The sequence below is a fragment of the Prionailurus viverrinus genome, chromosome B3, assembly GCF_022837055.1.
Source record: "Prionailurus viverrinus isolate Anna chromosome B3, UM_Priviv_1.0, whole genome shotgun sequence".
Classification (NCBI taxonomy): Eukaryota; Metazoa; Chordata; class Mammalia; order Carnivora; family Felidae; genus Prionailurus; species Prionailurus viverrinus.
The window spans coordinates 23,166,722-23,187,209 of record NC_062566.1 but is presented as its reverse complement, the minus strand read 5'-3'; the positions used below and the strand labels follow the sequence as shown (position 1 = coordinate 23,187,209).

Sequence of the window (20,488 nt, the reverse complement as noted above, 5' to 3'; positions counted from 1 at the left end):
GCAGCCCTGGGATCGGCTTGTCCATGACAGTTTGTGCTCAAACTTGAAAGTTAGGTTTTCTTGGTAGTAAATTTTTGGATCACCTATTCTTCCTCTGTGAAAGTGTGATGGTGGTAATCTGTTTTTCCACTTATGTGTTGTGCTTTGTTTCAGTAATTTTACTAGAATATGTTTTCAAATGGTTATTATAGGCGGTATTCACAGATAGGTGGTATGTTCCTTTAAAATGCAGTTTCAGACCTGCAGTGCAGACCTGTTGTGTTACAGTTTGTACTGTACTTTCCATGAAAGAACCCTTGATCATCATCGTGTATTAGATACCTTTTAGACTCCATGTTAACTATTGCCTCTCAAATACTTCCTACCTTTCTCTTTTTCTTCTTTTCCTCCTTCTGTTTGTTTTAAAGCATCATCTATTTGTGTTCATTTACTCTTATGCCCTTTCTAATTTAGTCTGTATTTAAAATTTTTTTTTAATGTTTGTTTTTGAAAGAGACCACGTGTGAGTGGGGAGGGTCACAGAGAGAGGGAGACACAGAATATGAAGCAGGCTCCAGGCTCTGAGCTGTCAGCACAGAGTCCAATGAAGGACTTGAACTCATGAGCTGTGAAATCATGACCTGAGCTGAAGTTGGATGCTTAACTGACTGAGCCACCCAGGTGTCCCACTCCAGCTTGGTAATAAAACTTGAAGTCCGGAATTGTGATGCCTCCGTTTTTGCCTTTCTTTTTCAAGGTTGCTTTGGCTATTCAAAGTCTTTTGTGGTTCCATATAAATTTTAGGATTGTTCTAGCTCTGTGAAAAATGCTATTGGTCTTTGGATAGGGATTGCATTAAACGTGTAGATTGCTTTGGGTAGTATAAATATTTTAACAATATTTGTTCTTCCAATTCATGAGCATGGAACATCTTTCCATTTCTTTGTGTCTTCAGTTTCTTTTGTCAGTGTTTTATAGTTTTCACAGTACAGGTCTTTCACCTTTTTGCTTAGGTTTATTGCTAGGTATCTTATTATTTTGGGTGCAATTGTAAATGGGATTTTGTTTTAAATTTCTCTTTCTTTTGCTTCATTATTATTGTATAGAAATGCAACGGATTTCTGCACATTAATTTTGTATCTTGTGATTTTACTGAACTTATTTATTAGTTCTAGTAGTTTTTTTGGTGGAGTCTTTAGAGTTTTCTATGTGAAATATCATGTCATCTGCAAATCAGAAAGTTTTGCTTTTTTTTCTTGCCCATTTGAATACCTTTTATGTCTTTTTGTTTTCTGAATGCTGTGGCTAGGACTTCCAGTACTATGTTGAATAAAAGTGGTGAAAGTGGACATTCTTGTCTTATTCCTAACTTTAGGGGAAAAGCTCTGAGTATTTCCTCATTGAGTATGATGTTCGCTGTGGGTTTTTCGTATATGATCTTAGTTATGCTGAGGTATGTTCCCTCTAAACCTACTTTTTTGAGAGCTTTTAGCATGGATGGATGTTGTACTTTTTCAGTTGTTTTTTCTGAGTCTGTTGAAATGATCATATGGTTTATATATCATGTTGATGAATTTGTGAATGTGGAACCATGCTTGCATCCTCAGAATAAAACCCATTTTTTGTGGTGAATGGTTTTTTTAATGTAATGTTGAATTTGGTTTGCTAATTTTTTGCTAATTTGGTTTTGCTATTTTTTTGAGGATTTTTGCGTCTATGTTTATCAGAGATATTGACCTGTAGTTCTCTTTTTTTATGTGGTGTCTTTATCTGGTTTTGGTATCAGGGTGATACTGACACCATAGAATGAGCTTAGAAGTTTTCCTTCCTCTTCTGTTTTTTGGAATAGTTTGAGAAGAACAGGTATTAACTCTTTTTTAAATGTTCGGTAGAGTTCACCTGTGAAACTGTCTAGTCCTGGACTTATATTTGTTGGGAGTTTTTTGATTACTGATTCAGTCTCCTTGCTGGTAATTGGGCTATTCAAATTTTCTATTTCTTCCTGTTTCGGGTTTGGTTGGTAATATGTTTGTAGGAATTTATCCATTTTTTTCTAGGTTGTCTAATTTTTTGGCATATGGTTTTTAATAACATTCCCTTACAATTAAAAAAAAATTTTTTTACTGTTTATTTTTGAGACAGAGGGAGACAGAGCACGAGTGGGGGAGGGGCAGAGAGAAAGGGAGACACAGAATCTGAAACAGGCTCCAGGCTGAGTTGTCAGCACAGAGCCTGATGCGGGGCTCCAACCCATGAACCCTGAGATCATGACCTGAGCTGAAGTTGGACGCTTAACTGACTGAGCCATCCAGGCGCCCCTCCCTTACAATTTTATATATTTTTGTGGTGTTGGTTGTTATTTCTCCTCTTTCATTTGTCACTTTTTTTTATTGGAGTTCCTTTTTTTTTTTTTTCTTTGATGAATCTGGCTAGAGGTTTATCAATTTTGTTGATCTTTTCAAAGAACTAGCTCCTGGTTTTATTGATCTATTCTATTGTTTTTTTTAGTTTCTATATCATTTATTTCTGTTCCAATATTTATTATTTTCTTTCTTCTGCTGGTTTTACATTTCATTTGTTGTTCTTTTTCTAGCTCTTTTAAATGTAAAGTTAGGTTGTTTATGTGAATTTTTCTGTTTTCTTCATGTAGGCCTGTATTGCTATAAACTTACCTCTTAGAACATTTTTGCTGCATTCCAAAAGTTTTGGACCATTTTGTTTGATTCCATGTACTTTTTTTCCCCCAAAGTTTATTTACTCATTTTGAGAGAGAGAGTGAGCATGAGCAGGGAGGGGCAGAGACAGAGGGAGACAGAGAGAGAGAGAGAAAGAGAGACACAGAGAGAGAGAGAGAGAGAGAGAGAGAGAGAGAGAGAGAGAGTCCCAAGCAGGCTCCATGCTGTAAGCACAGAGTCAGATGTGGGGCTTGAACCCACAAACTGTGAGTTCATGACCTGAGCTGAAATCCAGAGTCGGATACTTAACCAGCTAAGCCACCCAGGCGCCCCTGATTCCATGTACTTTTTGATTTCTTCTTTGATTTCTTGGTTAACCCATTTGTTTTTCAGTAGCATGTTATTTACCCTCCGTGTATTTGTGGTTTTCCAGACTTTTCCTATAATTGATTTCTAGTTTCATAATGTTGTGATCAGAAAAGATGCATGCATATGGCTTTGATTTTCTTGAATTTGTCAAGGCTTGTTTTGTGGACTACTCCGTGATCTATTTTGGAGGATGTTCTGTGCCCTCCTGAAAAGAACATGTATTCTGCTGTTTTTGAATGGAATGTTCTGAATATGTGTGTTAAATTCATCTGGTCCAGTGTGTCATTCAAAGCCACTGTTTCCTTGTTGATTTTCTGTTTGGATGATCTGTCCATCAGTGTAAGTGGAGTGTTAAAATCTCCTACTATTAGTATGTTACTTTCAATTAGTTTCTTTATGTTTGTTATTAACTATTTTATGTATTTCAGTATTCCTGTATTGAGTGCATAAATATTTACAGTTGTTATATCTTTTTGTTGGAGTGTCCTCTTTATTATTGTAATGTGTCTTTCTTGGTATGTTGTTACAGTCTTTGTTTTAAAATCTACTTTATCTGATATAAGTATTGCCACTTTGGCTTTCTTTTGACATCCATTTATGTGATAAGTGTTTCTTCACCCCCCCCCCCCCCCCCCGCCAGTGTGCAGGTGTCTTTAGGTCTGAAATGAGTCTCTTGTAGGCAGCATATAGATAGGTCCTGGTTTTTTGTTTGTTTGTTTTGTTTTTTATCCATTCTGACACCTTGTGTCTTTTGATTGGAGCATTTAGTCCATTTACATTCAAAGTGATTATTGATAGATACCTATTTATTGCCATAAATTGATTGTTGTTTTGCAGTTGTTTCTGAGGTTTTTCTCTGATCCTTTTTTCTTTCTTTCATGGTTTGCTGGTTTTCATTAATGATATATTTGAATTTCTTTCTCTTTATTCTTTGCATATCTATTAGTAGGTTTTGATTTGTGGTTACCATTAGGTTTGCATATAACATCTTCTGCATATAAGCAATCTATATTAAGTTGATGGTTGTGTAAGTTTGAACCCATTTTTTTCTCCTCTCTCCCCCAATGTTTTAGTATATGGTGTCATATTTTACATCTGTTTATATTGTGAATACCTTGACTGATTTTAGTTGTGTCATTTTGTTCCCCTAATCTTTGGGCCTCTTTCTGTGTTGTTTGCTCTGATGTGAGTGTTACCTAGTTGTATCTGTGGGGTAAAGTGAATTTAGGGTTTTCCTATCTGCCTTCTTCCCCAGAAGTGCTTATCATTTCTACTTTTAAAATATATATATTATGAACTTAGCCATTTCTCTCTAACTCCAGGCCATTCTGGGTCCAACCACCTAGTCACATCCAGTTTATTATATGAGCACCATATATTAGTGGGCTGCTCATGTTCCCACTTCTACACCTAACCTTCTGTGTCCTCCAGAATCATCTCCCTACAGGACATCCAGAGATGCTCTCTTAAAACCACCCTGTGAACCACCCCAGTCAGAACATGCTGGTCCTCTGCTTAAAACCCACCAGTATATCCCTATAACCTTAAAATAGGAGCTGAACTTCTCTAACCATGGCCTATACAACTTTGTATGAACCCTGATCACCTCTTCAATGTATTTCTTTCTCCCTCGTTGTCTCTCCCTCCTGGCGCCTCCTCGTCATCTTCTTTCCTAGTCCTGAAATATATTCCAGGCTCAGGATATTTGTCTCACTTCATATTTGCCATCTGCCTGAAATATTCTTCCCCTAGGCAATTAGTTATAGAGTTCTGACCATTCTCTTGTTCAGAGAATTTTTTCCTAACCATCATATGCAGAAACAGCCTTTCCCCAATCTCATTTCACACATGTCTTTCTTTATAGCAGTTTAAAGGGCATCATCTATTCCTTAATCTAGAGCAGAGACTGACTACAATCAGTGTTGTATACATAGGGGGAGAGTGGAAATCCTTTTCCTTGTTCCAGTAGGGTGAATATATTCAGTCTCTCAGCATTAAATTCATTAACTATAGATTTTTCATAAACGCCCTTATCAACTTGGGGAAGTTTCTATTCCTACTTAGTGGGGGGTAGTAGGTACATTTTATGAATGAGTGTTGGATTTGGCAAATGCTTTTTGTGTGTTTTGTTACTCAGTAATGCATATTGCAGAAATCAGTTTTTGGATATTAAACTCACTCTAATCTTAAACAAATCACAGTTGTTCATAATGTATAATCTTTATTATATGTTACAGGATTTGGTTTGCTAATATTTTGTTAAGAATTTTTGCATCTATTTTCATGAATAGTATTGCCCTATAGCTTTCTTTTAGGTTTGTATTTTAAAATTTATTCATTTATTCATATAGCTTTTCTTTCTTGTGATAGCTTTGTCTGGTTTTGGTGTCAGGATAATACTGGCCTTAATACATGTTCCTTCCTCCTCTTTTCTCTGAAAGAATTTGTGTAGGATTGACATTCTTCCTGTTGGGAACGCAAGATACCTCTCTTCCTGTTGGGGTCTGCAACTGATGAAGAATGGTAGGGCATGAGAGCTCCCCATTCTAGCCTCCTGACTTCATTTGAAATGAGGTTTCCTTTATTCAGCTTCACACATAGGTTTACCAGTTTATTATAAAGGATATTATAAAGGGTGCAGATGAATAGTGAGATGAACAGGTACATAGGATGAGGTCAGGAAAAAACCTGATACGGGGGCTTCTGTTGCTATGAAACTGGGGTATATCATCCTCCCAGCTTGGTGTCTTATCAAATCTTGCTATTCAGGAGTTTTTATGTATCTTAATCTACAATACCCCCTCCACCTTACCTCCCCTTCCCAGAGATCTCTTGGTGGTAATAAAAGAGCCAGCTCTCTAATCATTTGGTCTTTCTGGTGACCAGCCCCATTCTGAGGTAATCTAGAGACCCCACCCTAAATTACCTCATTAGCATAAATTTAGGTGGGCTCAAAAAGGCTCCTTATGAATGACAAAAGACACTCCTAACAGAAAATTTCTAGGGTCTTAGGAGCTTTGTGCCAATGATGAGATATAAGATATGTATAATAAAATACATATTTTATTATAACACAATAGTGATATTCCTTCTTTTTTTCCTGGTTTTGATCATTTGTATCTTCTACATTTCTGCCCCCCCAATCAGTCATCTTGAAAGTTTATTTTGTTGATCTTTTCAAAGAACTAATTTCTGGTTTCATTGACTTGTTTCTTTCTTCAGTTGTTTTTCTGTTTTCTCTTTTACTGATTTCTATTCTGATCTTTATAATTTTCTTCCTTCTGCTTCAGGTACAATATGTTTTTGCTTTTTGTTTTTAGTTTTTTTTAAGGTAGAACCATAGATTATTGAGACCTCTTTTCTTTTTTTTTTTTTAATTTTTTTTTTTTCAACGTTTATTTATTTTTGGGACAGAGAGAGACAGAGCATGAACGGGGGAGGGGCAGAGAGAGAGGGAGACACAGAATCGGAAACAGGCTCCAGGCTCTGCGCCATCAGCCCAGAGCCTGACGTGGGGCTGGAACTCCCGGACCGCGAGATCATGACCTGGCTGAAGTCGGACGCTTAACCGACTGCGCCACCCAGGCGCCCCGAGACCTCTTTTCTAATAGAGTTTGAAGTGTTAGATTTCCTTCTAAACACTGCTTTGGCTATGCCACATAAATTATGATAATGCTGTGTTTTCAAGTTTTGTTCAGCCTAAATATTTCCTAATTTCTTTTTTGAGATCTCTTGTTTGAACCATGGATTATTTAGAAGTGCCGTTTAAGTATTGGAGGTTTCCCAAATTTCCTTCTTTTGTTGATTTCTGATTCAATTCCACTGTAGTTACACAATTATGGTTGTAGTTGTTCAGTCATACATTGAATGATTTCACATCTTTTAAATTTATTGAAACTTGTTTTATAGAATGTGGTCTATCATAGAGAATGTTTCATGTCTGTTAATAGGAATGTACTTTCTTCCTTTGTTGGGGGAGTGTTCTGTAATTATTATCTGTAAGGTTAAGATGATTGGTAGTCCTGTTGAAATGTGTAGTCTTACTGATTTTCTTTCATTCATTCTGTCAGTTCTGGAGACTTGGATATTGAAATCTTCAGCTATAATTGTGGACTTGTCTACTTCTTTCATTTCTATCAGCTTTCCATTCATATATTTTGGAGCTTTGTTGTTAGGTGTGCATACCTTTGTAATTGTTATTTATATCTGATGTTTGACTCTTTTTTCAGTGTGAAATGTCCCTTTTTGTTTCTATTAACATTTCTTGCCTTAAAGTCTGTTTTGTGTAATATTAGTATAGCGACTCCATTTCTTTTATGGTGATTGTTTCCATACTAGATTTTTTTCCATCTTTTTACTTCGAACTTTTTTTGTCTTTGAGCCTGGTTTTGTCTCTGGTTATGCGCCTTTTAGTTGCATCTTGCTTTTTTCATCCAGCAATCTCTGCTTTTTGATTGAGATGCTTAGGCCATTCATATCTAATGTAATTATGGCTTTGGTTGGATTTACATCCAGCATTTTGCTATATTTTCTCTAATGCCTGTGTCTTCTTTTGTTCTTCCTTTAGTGCTTTCTTTTGTGTTAAAATTTTTTCGTGTGTAACATTTTAATTCCTCTGTTGATTTTCAGCCACTTTTTTTAGTGTTTGCTCTAGGGTCTAAAATAAGCATTTGAATATATCACCATCCACTTCATGGTTAATATCTTAATTCTGGTAAAATGTAGCAACTTTGCTCCAGTGTAGTTCTATTTCCTTTTGTCTCCTTTTTGCTGTTATTGTCATATATGTTACATTTACGTATGTTAGAAATCTGTGCCACATACTTGTAACTATATCTGTTATACATACATGTATATGGTATGATAATCATTGCATTATGTCAAGGATTAGCAAACTTCCGTGTGTCACAAAATATTATTTTGATTTTTTTTCTAACCATTTGAAAATACACAAATCGTTCTTTGCTCACAGGCTATGCAAAAATGGGGGGGTGAGACAAATATGGCCCATGGACTATAGTTTCCTAAGCTCTGCTCCATGTAATATTTTGTCTTTTAAAAGTATTAAGAAAAGGAAAAGGAAAAAAATACTTATGCTGTATCTTAACCCACATATTTCCCTTTTCCAGTGCTTTTTATTTCTTCCCAGGGATTCAGGTTTCTGTTTGATATCATTGTATTTCAACCTGGAATACTGTAAATGCTTTTTCTAAAGCATATCTGCTAGCAGTTCTCTCACTATGTGTTTATTTGGGAATGTTTTAATTTTGCCTTCACTTTTTGAAGGATAGTTTTGCTAGATATAGATTTCTTAGTTTAGAAATCTTAGAGTTTTTCCCTTTTATTATTTTAAACATGTCATCCCACTGGTTTCTGACGTCCATTGAAGGCAGCCATTAATGGTATTTTGTACCCCTAGATGTTTTGTGACTTTTTTTTTAATCTTGCTGCTTTCATGATTTTCTCTTTTTGTCTTTGGTTTTCAGTAGTTTCAGTATAATATGTCTAGGTGTGGATCTCTTTGTTTTATCCTACTTGGGATTTATTAATTTTGGGAACTGTAGATTAATGTTTTTTATCAAATAAGGTTTGGGCTGTATTTTTTAATTACTCTTTCTGTGCCCTTTTTTTCTCTTCTGTTTTTTGGGGGGAAATTCCCAGATGCATATGTTTGTATTCCTTAATGTTGTCTCCTAGGTGTTTGAGACTTTCTCATTTTTCCTGTCTTTTTTCTCTTATTTTCTAGGAGTAAGAGAGAAATGATACAGTCTTCAATTTGACTCCCTTTTTCCTGCCATTTTGCCCATCTAATGAATTTTTCATTTGGGTCATTCTATTTTCCAACTCCAAAATTTCCTTTTAGTACTTTTTTCATAGTTTCTCCCTCTTTATTGAGATTCTATATTTGTTAAGTCAGTCTTATCATTTGTTACCATGTTTTCTGTGTTACCTTATTTTCTCTGGTTTTCTTGGATTTTTCGAACATTTCAGTTGCTTTATTGTTTGCTAGATCTAGCATTTGGGCATCAGAGTTCATTTTTATTGACTGATTTTACTTTTGAGTATGGCTCACATTTTTCAGTGTTTTTGCTTGTCTCATAATTTTTTTGAAAAGCGAACATTTTAGGTAGTAGTATGTAGTATCATCTGGATTCTGATATTCTTTTTCAAGATTTGTATTGGTTGATGGGTTATTTTCATTGTGTTCTGTACTTGTTTTGTAACATGCCTGTAATTCTCTCTGAAATCTGGTTCCCTCACAGCATGTGGCCTCTGATGTCCCGGTTTCATTCTTTTGTTCTCATTTTTGTTCTCTAGCCTGACTTCTAGGGTTTGTTCTGTATCCTCTTGGCTTATGCTCAAGCCTGTTGATCTCCCCTTCTGTTGGTGGATCTACATGCAGGTGGGAGCAGGGAGGGCATAGAACTCTGTTTTGGCAGTTTTCCTGTGTGCACGCATCCCAGTTTGTCCAGGCCTCCATGATGCCCTCATTGGCCCTTCTGTGCTCTCTGAATTTTATGATCTCCTTGTTAAATTTCTGGATAGTTCTCAGATTTAATACTTAACCTCTCAGATTTGATACTCACTCGCCAAACCATGTTCTCAGGCCAGTGGAGATGGAGGCTTTCTTGTTGGTCTTTTTATTAGCAGTGCCCCTGGCATGCATTTTCTGCTCCCTGCTCTGCACCAGTCAGCTTCCCCTGGAGGCAGAGTCCCATCTTGGTAGAACTGTCCTCCAGCTTGGATGGAAACATACCCAGGCAAGAACATCATAGGTACTCCCATCTCTATCCAAGTTTGGCAGTTTTTTTCATGAATAAACACTTCTCAACTTGTTGTTTGCCTTTAATTTATTTGCAGAGCCCTGAGATCATCATCTTTTATAATTTTGAATGGTTTTATAGCTGCTTTGAAGGAGGGGATTTGTTAACCTCTTCCCTCCACCATAACCTAGGTCCTGCTCTTCATTAATTATTTTGTAAGCTAACTTTTCCCACAGAAGACTCTAGATCTAATACTAAATGTTGATGAATATGGTTTCATGTGGCATTTTAAATGTGTGTGGGGTGGGGGGATAATAAAGTTTGGTCTGGCAACTGAGGTTGCAGCCTGAAAATTTGCCCAGAAATGAGAGCACAAAATGAATTTGCCAAGCAGAAATGTATTCTTGGGGTTTCCATCACAGGTGAAGTCTTCTGTGGGAGATAAAGTGGGGGGAAAGAGGCAGTCAATCTTAGATTCTTGTCTATGAGGTCAGTTCCTCCTGACTTTCTGCTTTTCATTAGCTGTTAAACATCATATTAGTCTCACTGTTTCTATGTGTCTATTGCAGCTTATGGCCTTGTCTGTGGTATGTCATTTGGGAGTGATCACTGTGTGTTTTGTGCTCACTTGACCTCCAGGTGCAGAAGGACTCAGGGTGGAGTTTGACCGGCAGTGCTCTACAGAGAGGCGCCACGACCCTCTCACAGTCATGGATGGTGTCAACAGGATTGTCTCCGTGCGGTCAGGTGTGAAGGGAGGTTGAACAGGACACTATCTGCCCACCTTCATAGATCAGAACTAGTAACTTACTAAACAGAATGCTACTGCTTCATTCCTGTGTGAGACTAAAGGAAGGGATAGTAAGCTATTTTGCTGCAAAGTATAGAAGGTTTTGTCTGCCTGTTCACAGTACTTTGAGTAAGATAGTTATGAGAATGGTATCTGCACCTCACCAGTGAATTACTGGGTTCCTGGTAGGTCCTTGTCAGGACATTGGCCATCTTGGAGGCCCAGTTTCACCCAGATAGCTAGAGATGGTGCTGTAAGACATATGGGAGTACGAGGCTTGTGCAAACTAAAATTTGATGTATGAAAAATCTTCCTAAAGGGACTTGGTTTATAATTGACTGCAGTAAGGGCTAGGCTCAGGTTTTGGTAAGATTGTATGCTCTGTGAGGAAATCTGGGGCTCTTTCTCCTGTTTCCTGGGTAACTGCCATCACATAAGACCTTCCCCAGGAAACTCTCTGTAGCCCTTGACCTGGGCTTGTGTGCTGCTGGCTCTGCAGTGTGGTAGCTATGTGTCAGGGCAGTGCCCACCTGTCTTCATTTTCCCTAGTACTTGATGTAATGTGTATGGAAGGGCAGTATGTATTAAATATCATTCACTAGGAGTAGAGGGAACTCAGATTTTGGAGAACTTGGGTTGGAGGAGCCAGCTGTTCTTGAGACATAGTGTGAATGATTTTGCTTTGTTTTTAAAAAAGTTTGTGTTTATCACATGACATAGTGAACCCAACCCTGGGGCATAATTTTCCCCACTAGGCCGAGAATGGTCTGACTGGTCCAGTGAGCTACGCATCCCAGGGGATGAGTTGAAGTGGAAGTTCATCAGTGATGGGTCTGTGAATGGATGGGGCTGGCGCTTCACAGTCTATCCCATCATGCCAGCTGCAGGTAAGTAGGGGGCTTGCGATGTCCAAATCTTGATGACTCAAGCAAGGTGGACACATAAATTGTTTTCATTTAGTACATTGTACTCTGCCTTCTCCTGTTGTGTTGGGAGCCAGCACTGCCCAAGGCCCCACCACAGTGGGGATCATAACTGCCAAAGAGCAACCTTAGTAGCCCAGTTGTTGGGATGTTAGGACTCCATTACCTAATGGGAAAGGAGTTATTATTGTTGAATGAACTTCTTAAGCTGTTTGATTTTCAGATAAAATGTCTAATACAGTGCATAGTTGTGTGACATAGACAGTGGCGGTACCATGGGCACCCTCTAAGCATGGCATCCGAGTAGATGAGGCCCACTCATTGGTCAGATTGTACAGGTCTCCTTGTGGGGTAGCCCTTATCCTGTCCAACATGGAAACATTTACAATGCTCATTTCGCAGGCCCTAAAGACCTCCTTTCTGATCGCTGTGTCCTCTCCTGTCCGTCCATGGACTTGGTGACATGTCTGTTAGACTTCCGGCTCAATCTCACCTCAAACAGAAGCATTGTCCCTCGCCTTGCAGCCTCGTTGGCAGCCTGTGCACAGCTGAGTGCCTTAGGTAAATAGCACCTTTATTATCACGTCTGTTGTACTTGATGGGAAAAATGGTCAAGCTTCTGATATTTTCTGTCTGCTCATTTAAGCTGCCAGTCACAGAATGTGGGCCCTTCAGAGACTGAGGAAGCTGCTTACAACTGAATTTGGGCAATCAATTAACATAAACAGGCTACTTGGAGATAATGATGGAGAAGCAAGAGCTTTGGTACGGAACATTACTTCACAGTTTCTAGATGTTTGACTTTGGGAATAAAATGTTGCTTGAATAATTTAAGGGGCGTCTGGGTGGCTCAGTCAGTTGAGTGTCTGACTTCGGCTCAGGTCATGATCTCGCAGTCTGTGAGTTCGAGCCCCACATCAGGCCCTGTGCTGACAGCTCAGAGCCTGGAGCCTGCTTCAGATTCTGTATCTCCCTCTCTCTCTGCCCCTCCTCCACTCACACTCTATCTCTGTCTCTCAAAAATGAATAAATGTTAAAAAAAAATTAAAAAAAATATTGCTTGAAAAATTTAAGTCACTGAGAAGAGTTGGGAAATTCTACATAACAATAAGCCTGCTTTTGTCCCATCCAGACTCCTTTATGTTACTCCATATACTGAGTACAGGCTGGCCTGTGATTTTTGGAAACAAAGATGTGTCAATGGCTGTGAGCATAGGATTGTATCTGTTAGACTTTGCAACAAGTCTGGCTCACCACATCCCCTTATTTTGTTGGATGAGGTAGTTACTGTTAAAAGGATGCTTGATCCTAACGATCTTGGGAGTTGGGACTTTGTAGGCCAAAAAGGGCCTGGTTCCCTGCAAGTGGCTATATTGAAATCTAGACGAAGCATTCTGAGGTAAATTTTCAAGCTCTTCTTTTAAATTTTAGTGTTCATCAAACCTATTTGAAAATAATCAATACACATTTTTTTAGGGAGAATAGTATCAATATAACAAAACTTTTGACTCACAGAAATAAAATGGTTACTTTCCCTACATTTTGGATTGCTTTACTAGGATATAATCTTGTTGTTTTCTTAGAGTTTTACAGGTAGTGCTCTTGCTGCTTTGGTAAAAGGCCTTCCAGAAGCTTTGCAAAGGCAATTTGAATATGAAGATCCTATTGTAAGAGGTGGCAAGCAACTGCTCCACAGCCCGTTCTTTAAGGTAATGTTTGAGTTGTTTTAAAGTGATGAGACCCACAAAAGTATGGCCAACTAATCTTTGACAAAGTAGGAAAGAATATCCAATGGAAAAAATACAGTGTCTTTAACAAGTGGTGCTGGGAGAACTGGACAGCAACATGCAGAAGAATAAAACTAGACCACTTTCTTACACCATTCACAAAATAAACTCAACATGGATGAAGGACCTGAATGTGAGACAGGAAACCATCAAAACCCTAGAGGAGAAAGCAGGAAAAAACCTCTCTGACCTCAGCTGCAGCAATTTCTTACTTGACACATCTCCAAAGGCAAGGAAATTAAAAGCAAAAATGAATTATTGGGACCTTATGAAGATAAAAAGCTTCTGCACTGCAAAGGAAACAATCAATAAAACTAAAAGGCAGCCGATGGAATGGGAAAAGACATTTGCAAATGACATATCAGACAAAGGTCTAGTATCCAAAATCTATAAATAACTCACCAAACTCCACACCCGGAAAACAAATAATCCAGTGAAGAAGTGGGCAGGAGACATGAGTAGACACTTTTCTAAAGAAGACATCCAGATGGCCAACAGGCACATGAAAAGATGCTCAACATCACTCCTCATCAAGGAAATACAAATCAAAACCACACTGAGATACCACCTCATGCCAGTCAGAGTGGCTAAAACAAACAAATCAGGAGACTATAGGTGTTGGTGGGAATGCAAACTGGTGCAGCCGCCCTGGAAAACAGTGTGGAGGTTCCTCAAAAAGTTAAAAATAGATCTACCCTATCAGCAATAGCACTGCTAGGAATTTACCCAAGGGATACAGGAGTGCTGATGCATAGGCACACGTGTACCCCAATGTTTATAGCAGCACTTTCAACAATAGCCACATTATGGAAAGAGCCAAAATGTCCATCAACTGGTAAATGGATAAAGAAGTTGTGGTTTATATACACAGTGGAATACTACTTGGCAATGAGAAAGAATGAAATCTGGCCTTTTGTAGCAACATGGATGAAACTGGAGAGTGTTATGCTAAGTGAAATAAGTCATATAGAGAAAGATGCCGTATGTTTTCACTCTTATGTGGATCCTGAGAAACTTAACAGAAGACCATGGGGGAGAGGAAGGGGAAAAAAAAGTTACAGAGAGGGAAGGAGGCAAACCATAAGAGGCTCTTAAAAACTGAGAATAAACTGAGGGTTGATGGGGGGTGGGAGGGAGGGGAAAGCGGGTGATGCGCATTGAGAAGGGCACCTGTTGGGAGTAGCACTGGGTGTTGTATGGAAACCAATTTGACAATAAATTTCATATTAAAAATAAATAAATAAAGTGATGAGAGAGCTGGTTGGCTAGGAGAGACACAGAGAGTGGTCGTGCGTAGTGCACCACATTTCAGGCCTCCTTGAGGACATGGGTAAGTATTGCTGAAGTTGAATATGAAAAATTTCCAGAAATGACTATGACCTAATAAGCCCTTAATACTTTGGCCAAGTATTAGTGTACTTTGAGATGCTTGACTTAGGCAGTAAGTGTTGTGGCAGTTGTCAGATCTGAGGTCTTGTGTATAAGGTGCATCACTAGGAGCTGGGTGGGAATAATCCACACCACTGGTAATGGTAAAACACTTGCAGACACATAGCAGTCAGCCTGGAATAAGGAGCTCCTGAATGAGAACTCACAGAAACCCTGTAATGGTGTCTGTCTTTAGCATGCAGTGTTGGAGAAATAGATTCTTAGCTGCATTTCTGAGCTTCCTTGTTTTGTTAATTTTTGGTTGCTACAGGTACTGGTAGCTCTTGCTTGTGACCTGGAGCTAGACACTCTCCCTTGCTGTGCTGAGACGCACAAGTGGGCTTGGTTCCGAAGGTACTGCATGGCCTCCCGCGTTGCTGTGGCCCTGGACAAAAGAACACCCTTGCCACGTCTTTTTCTTGATGAGGTATAGCATGTTATTTTGGAATGTAAAAACATTTTCCTTATTCAGTCATGGTGTAAACAGATGCCAATATTCTGAGACACAGCAACATTTCTCTTACAAAGGGATACCATAAAGAAAAAATCACATAGGTGAAAATGAATAAATGCATACTGTGAATTTCAGTTAAAGTTTATTTTTAGTAAACTAAAGATATACTAGTACTGCCCAGACATTTCAATATCTTAGACTTGATTATAATTGTATTGATTTTGCTTATTAACTATAAAATCACAGTATTGATGTTGGCATTCCCTCAGATTATGCAATCGGGATTACTCCTGTGTTGTTACCTTAATATTATGTGTTTCATTTTTGAGAGGTGAGTGTTTATTGATAATCTCATAATAATGTTGTCTAGGTGGCTAAGAAAATTCGTGAGTTAATGGCAGACAGTGAACACATGGATGTTCTCCACGAGAGCCACGACATTTTTAAAAGAGAGCAAGATGAACAACTTGTGCAGTGGATGAACAGGTTATTATATCAGAACCAAGAATAATGCTGTACACTGGGGAAAGGTGTTGTATGTGCAGTTCTTTCGCATGTTAATTGTTCACTTAATGTTTGTTGTAGGCGACCAGATGACTGGACTCTTTCTGCGGGTGGCAGTGGAACAATTTATGGATGGGGGCATAATCATAGGGGACAGCTTGGGGGCATCGAAGGTGCAAAAGTTAAAGTTCCCACTCCATGTGAAGCTCTTGCAACTCTCAGACCCGTGCAGTTAATTGGAGGAGAACAGACTCTGTTTGCAGTGACAGCTGATGGAAAGGTAAGGGTGCCTTTTCTGTGTCATACGTTAAAAACTAAGAGACAGCTATGGCTAGAGTGCGTTACTGGTCCATGGTATGTGTAAGGACTCTGTATTAAAACGTTATCTCAAGGTTAATAGTACTTATTGTTGGAAGCAGTTATCATTCTAAAATATTTCTGTATGATCTTTGATGTGTTCTATAACTTTACAGTGTTTTATTTTGAAATACAGCGTACGTAGAAAAGTGTACTGTTTGCATATCAATAATACATTAGAGTATTCCTTTTTTTTATTTGCTAGTGTAATGCTTTTTAAAAAATTAATTGCTTCTAGTATGATGAAATGGTTGATACTTACATATTGTCTTTATGTTTGGTGACCTTATTCAGCTATTTTCTTTCTTTTGTATATCTCAGGATTTCTTGTATCTTCTTTTTTTTTTTTTTTTTTTTTTTTTTTAATTTTTTTTTTTTTTTCAACGTTTATTTATCCTTGGGACAGAGAGAGACAGAGCATGAACAGGGGAGGGGCAGAGAGAGAGGGAGACACAGAATCGGAAACAGGCTCCAGGCTCCGAGCCATCAGCCCAGAGCCTGACGCGGGGCCCGAACTCACGGACCGTGAGATCGTGACCTGGCTGAAGTCGGACGCCCAACCGACTGCGCCACCCAGGCGCCCCTCTTGTATCTTCTTAATAGAGTCATAATCTGTAAATCAGTTTTGTTCCTTTTCAGTTCACCACTCTTATTTTTTCCTTTTTGTGTGGAAGAAAGGAAGCTCATTGTATTGGGTTGTTTTGATATAATATTGAGCAGGGGTGGTAGTTGTGGGCTTGTTCTTGTCTTAATCCAGTTTGCAAAGTAAACACTGTGATTGAACATTTCACAAACTTACTGTAAGGTTTTGGTGGATGATCTTTATGAGATTAAGGAAATTTCCTTCCCTTTCTACAATAAAAAAACTATTCCTATGGATGTTTTCTCCTTTAGTGGATTTATGTCGTGAATTGGATTAATTGGTTTTCTTATATTAAACCCACTTGCATTCTGTGGAGACACCCACCTTGGTCAGGATGTTTTATATTTTTTTGGTTTGTGTTTGTGAATATTTTCTTTGGGATTTTTGGGAGCTCCAAGATCTTAAAGTGCGATTATAATAATGTTTCTGTCTTATATATTCCTTGTCTGATTTTGGTACTCTATTATTATATATCTATTTAACTTACAACAATTAACTTAAAAATGCATGTTTATTATCTTGCAGTTTCTCTGGGTCAGGACTCTGGAAGGTGGCTTAGCTTGGTCCTCCCACCTAGGATCTCTCCCCAGGCTGCAGTTGCCTCAGGGCTATACTGAGCATTCAGTTCCTCATGAGCTGTTGGTTGAGGCTACCCTCAGTTCTTTGCCACATCACACTGTAGCAGCTGGCTTCCTCAGAGCAAGCAAGGGAGGTGTAGCAAGACACAAGTTACAGTCTTGTGTGACCTAATCCAAAAGTGACAGTCCATCCTTGTTGCCATATTCTGTCCATTAGAATTGAGTCACTAGGTCTAGCCCATGTTCAAGGAGAAGGGATTACACAGGGTGTGAATTAGGGACTCTTGGGGACCACATCAGAGACTGCCTGCCAAGAATATCAAGATTGTGCTAGTCTCATAAAAAAGGGTTGAAGTGTTTTGTTTTGTTTTGTTTTGTTTTGTTTCCTTTCCTTTTTCTATTCTCTGGAGAATTCTATGTCTTTTATTGTTTCCTGGTTATTATAACATGCATATGTAAAATCTGAAGTGAATTACTACTTCTGTCCTCCTCCCAAGTAATACAAATAGCTGATACTTTGTTATCCTGTGTTCTGGCACAAACCCATTAGGGAATGATAGGCATTATTATTTTTGTTGTTATTTTTCCAGATTTACCCAAATGTTGCACATGTCTTTGCTCACATTATTTCTTATGTCTCAGACCTTATATCTTTAAACAGTTTCTTCTACTTCATTTTGCTTCTACTTTATATTTTCATTTTTCTTTAGTGAGTCTTTTGTTGGTTTATCCTCAGATTGTTTTTGTTTATTTGAATATGTCTTTATTTTATCCTTTATCCTAAGTAAGAGTTGCAAACATTTTCTGTAAAGGTCGTGATAGTATTTTTGGCTCTATGGGTCATGTGGCCTCTGTTGGCAACTATGAAAACAAGCCTATGAATGATATGTAAATGAATGTGTCTGGGTATGTCCAATAAAGCTTTATTTACAAAAGTACATGGTGGGCCTGATTTGACTCATGGGCCATAATTTGCCAACCCCTGTTCTAGAGTATGAAATTTTAAGTTGACTGTTATTTTCAGTCAGCCTGTTAAACGTTTTATTCTTTTGGATTTTGGACTTCATTGTTGCTAATGAGATGTCAGCAGTCAGACTAACTTTTACCCAAATGGAGGTAATAAATCTTTTCTCTATGGCTGCTTTTAAGATATTTCTTTAGTGATCTGCATTTTGCTGTGATATATTTTTATTGCCCTTTTTTGTTTTACTTTGTTTTTGCCAGGTGGTAAGGGATGGGAGAGGGGGGCTTTCTGGCTCTTGAGAAGTGGTCTTTAAACAACTCTGGTAAATTCCTAGACTGTTTTTTTGCCTCAGATATTGCTTCTACCATATTCTCCGTGTGATCTCTGCCTGAAAATGTGTTCTGATTGTTGAGTGCTTTATATCTCTAACTCCTTCTTTCCATGTTTCCTCTTCTCTTTGTGTTTCTATGCTATATGCTAAAGAATGTCTTCAGATTCATCTTCTAGTCTCGTTACCTATTTATAATCTGCTATTAAATGTATCTGGGTATTTAATTTCAATTATTGTTTTTTTAATCCCTGGAAGTTCTGCTTTGGGTAATTTTGTAATTCCTTATTCCTTAGGGATACTTTCAAGCTTTTATTTCTTTAAAGATAATATTGGACTGTTGTTCTGACTCCCTCATGGCATCTTTTCTCAACTATGAGCTGACCCTTTTCCTTAGAAAATTTTATGTAGAAATTCTTTGAGGCTTAGTTGGAAATCACTCATCAAAAGAGAATTTATAACCCTGGGGTACTACAAATCTAAGTCATTGTAAATTAAATTCTCAAAGGAATTTAGACCATACATAGTATAAATTTAGACTGAAAACCAACCTAATGATCACCTTTCATGGTTGTGAATTCTCAGGAGAGCTTTTTCTCCATATAATTTAGTGCTGAGATTGAGAAAGGGAACTTGCTTTGTTGTTTTCTTTTTATTCCTCACAGTTGGCCCACTGGAGGATCATCTTTCTAAAAGGAGACTCCTTTTAAGCTTGGTACTTTACCCTCGACACCCCGTGTGCTGAAGATTCTCAAAACCTTTTCAGGGGACACTGGCTTTAGGGCTCTTTTATCAGTCTGAGTTCTTGGTTTCACTTTCTGTTTTAGTCCTTGAGGTTTTCCTTACTATTGTGTCATTGCAGCAATGCATTTGAAACAGTATGAAACAATATTTAAATTTTTATAGGAGGGATGTTTGACATGCATTTGGAAAAGGCAGTCTGATTCTTTTTTAAATTAATGATAAACCTTGTGCCCTGAAATAATTACTCACTTAGAACGAAAGAAAAATAGTGTATTCTACTGTGTGACTTATATGCAGCCTTGCTGAAATACTACATCTATTTATAGTTTTTCTATGAGTGTTTCTATCAGTGTTACTATCAGAGATTTGCTTCCAGGGAAAAGATCTTCTTTTTAAAATACATTTTGTGAACTTGGGATTTTAAATAGTCATAACTATTTCATTTTTAGTGTTTGATAAAGCACAGAAAAGTCTTAAACATTCTTATTCTTGTAACTTTTTTTTTTTTTTTTTTTGAGAGTGAGCGAGCGCACATGTGTGTGAGCCAGGGAGGGGCAGAGGGAAAGGGAGAGAGAGAATCTTAAGCAGACTCCATGCTCAGTGCAGAGCCCAGTGCAGGGCTCAATCCCACGACCCTGACTGAGCCACCCAGATGCCCCCATTCCTGTGATTTTTAACTTTAAAATTCATTTCTCTGTGGTAAAAATATCTAGCACACTGATTGAGTTTGTTAATTACTAGAATATAGGGATATTTAGATAAAAATCTGATATTTATATTCTTCTTGTCTTAGCTGTATGCCACTGGATATGGTGCAGGCGGCAGACTAGGAATTGGAGGGACAGAGTCGGTATCTACCCCAACATTACTTGAATCCATTCAACACGTGTTTATTAAGAAAGTAGCTGTGAACTCAGGAGGAAAACACTGTCTTGCCCTCTCTTCAGAAGGAGAAGTTTACTCTTGGGGTGAGGCAGAAGATGGGAAGTTGGGGCATGGCAACAGAAGGTATTATGTGAAAACATTATTTTTGATGTTATGCTTTCCTTGTTTCTTTTATCTCTTGTATAACATATTGGCACTTTGTTTTTCAGGACAACATTTATAATAATCTACTCAAGTTAAATGTTAATGACTTATTTGGCAGAAATAAGTTCATGTTCCAATATGTGGGCTTGCCTCCACTACCCTTCTATTTGAG

General features: G+C 38.1%; 1 protein-coding gene across 5 annotated transcripts in view; it reads left to right on the top strand.

The window, feature by feature from the left end:
• HERC2 (HECT and RLD domain containing E3 ubiquitin protein ligase 2) overlaps positions 1-20,488 on the top strand; it is a 284,479-nt gene that overhangs the window by 236,553 nt on the left and 27,438 nt on the right. For all 5 annotated transcript variants that reach the window (XM_047861969.1, XM_047861966.1, XM_047861967.1 and 2 more), the window contains 9 exons: positions 10,427-10,534; positions 11,333-11,464; positions 11,903-12,061; positions 12,147-12,265; positions 13,084-13,209; positions 14,987-15,142; positions 15,540-15,655; positions 15,755-15,953; positions 20,081-20,295. In XM_047861969.1, coding sequence (XP_047717925.1) covers positions 10,427-10,534; positions 11,333-11,464; positions 11,903-12,061; positions 12,147-12,265; positions 13,084-13,209; positions 14,987-15,142; positions 15,540-15,655; positions 15,755-15,953; positions 20,081-20,295 — 1,330 coding nt within the window. The remainder of the gene's footprint in view (positions 1-10,426; positions 10,535-11,332; positions 11,465-11,902; positions 12,062-12,146; positions 12,266-13,083; positions 13,210-14,986; positions 15,143-15,539; positions 15,656-15,754; positions 15,954-20,080; positions 20,296-20,488) is intronic.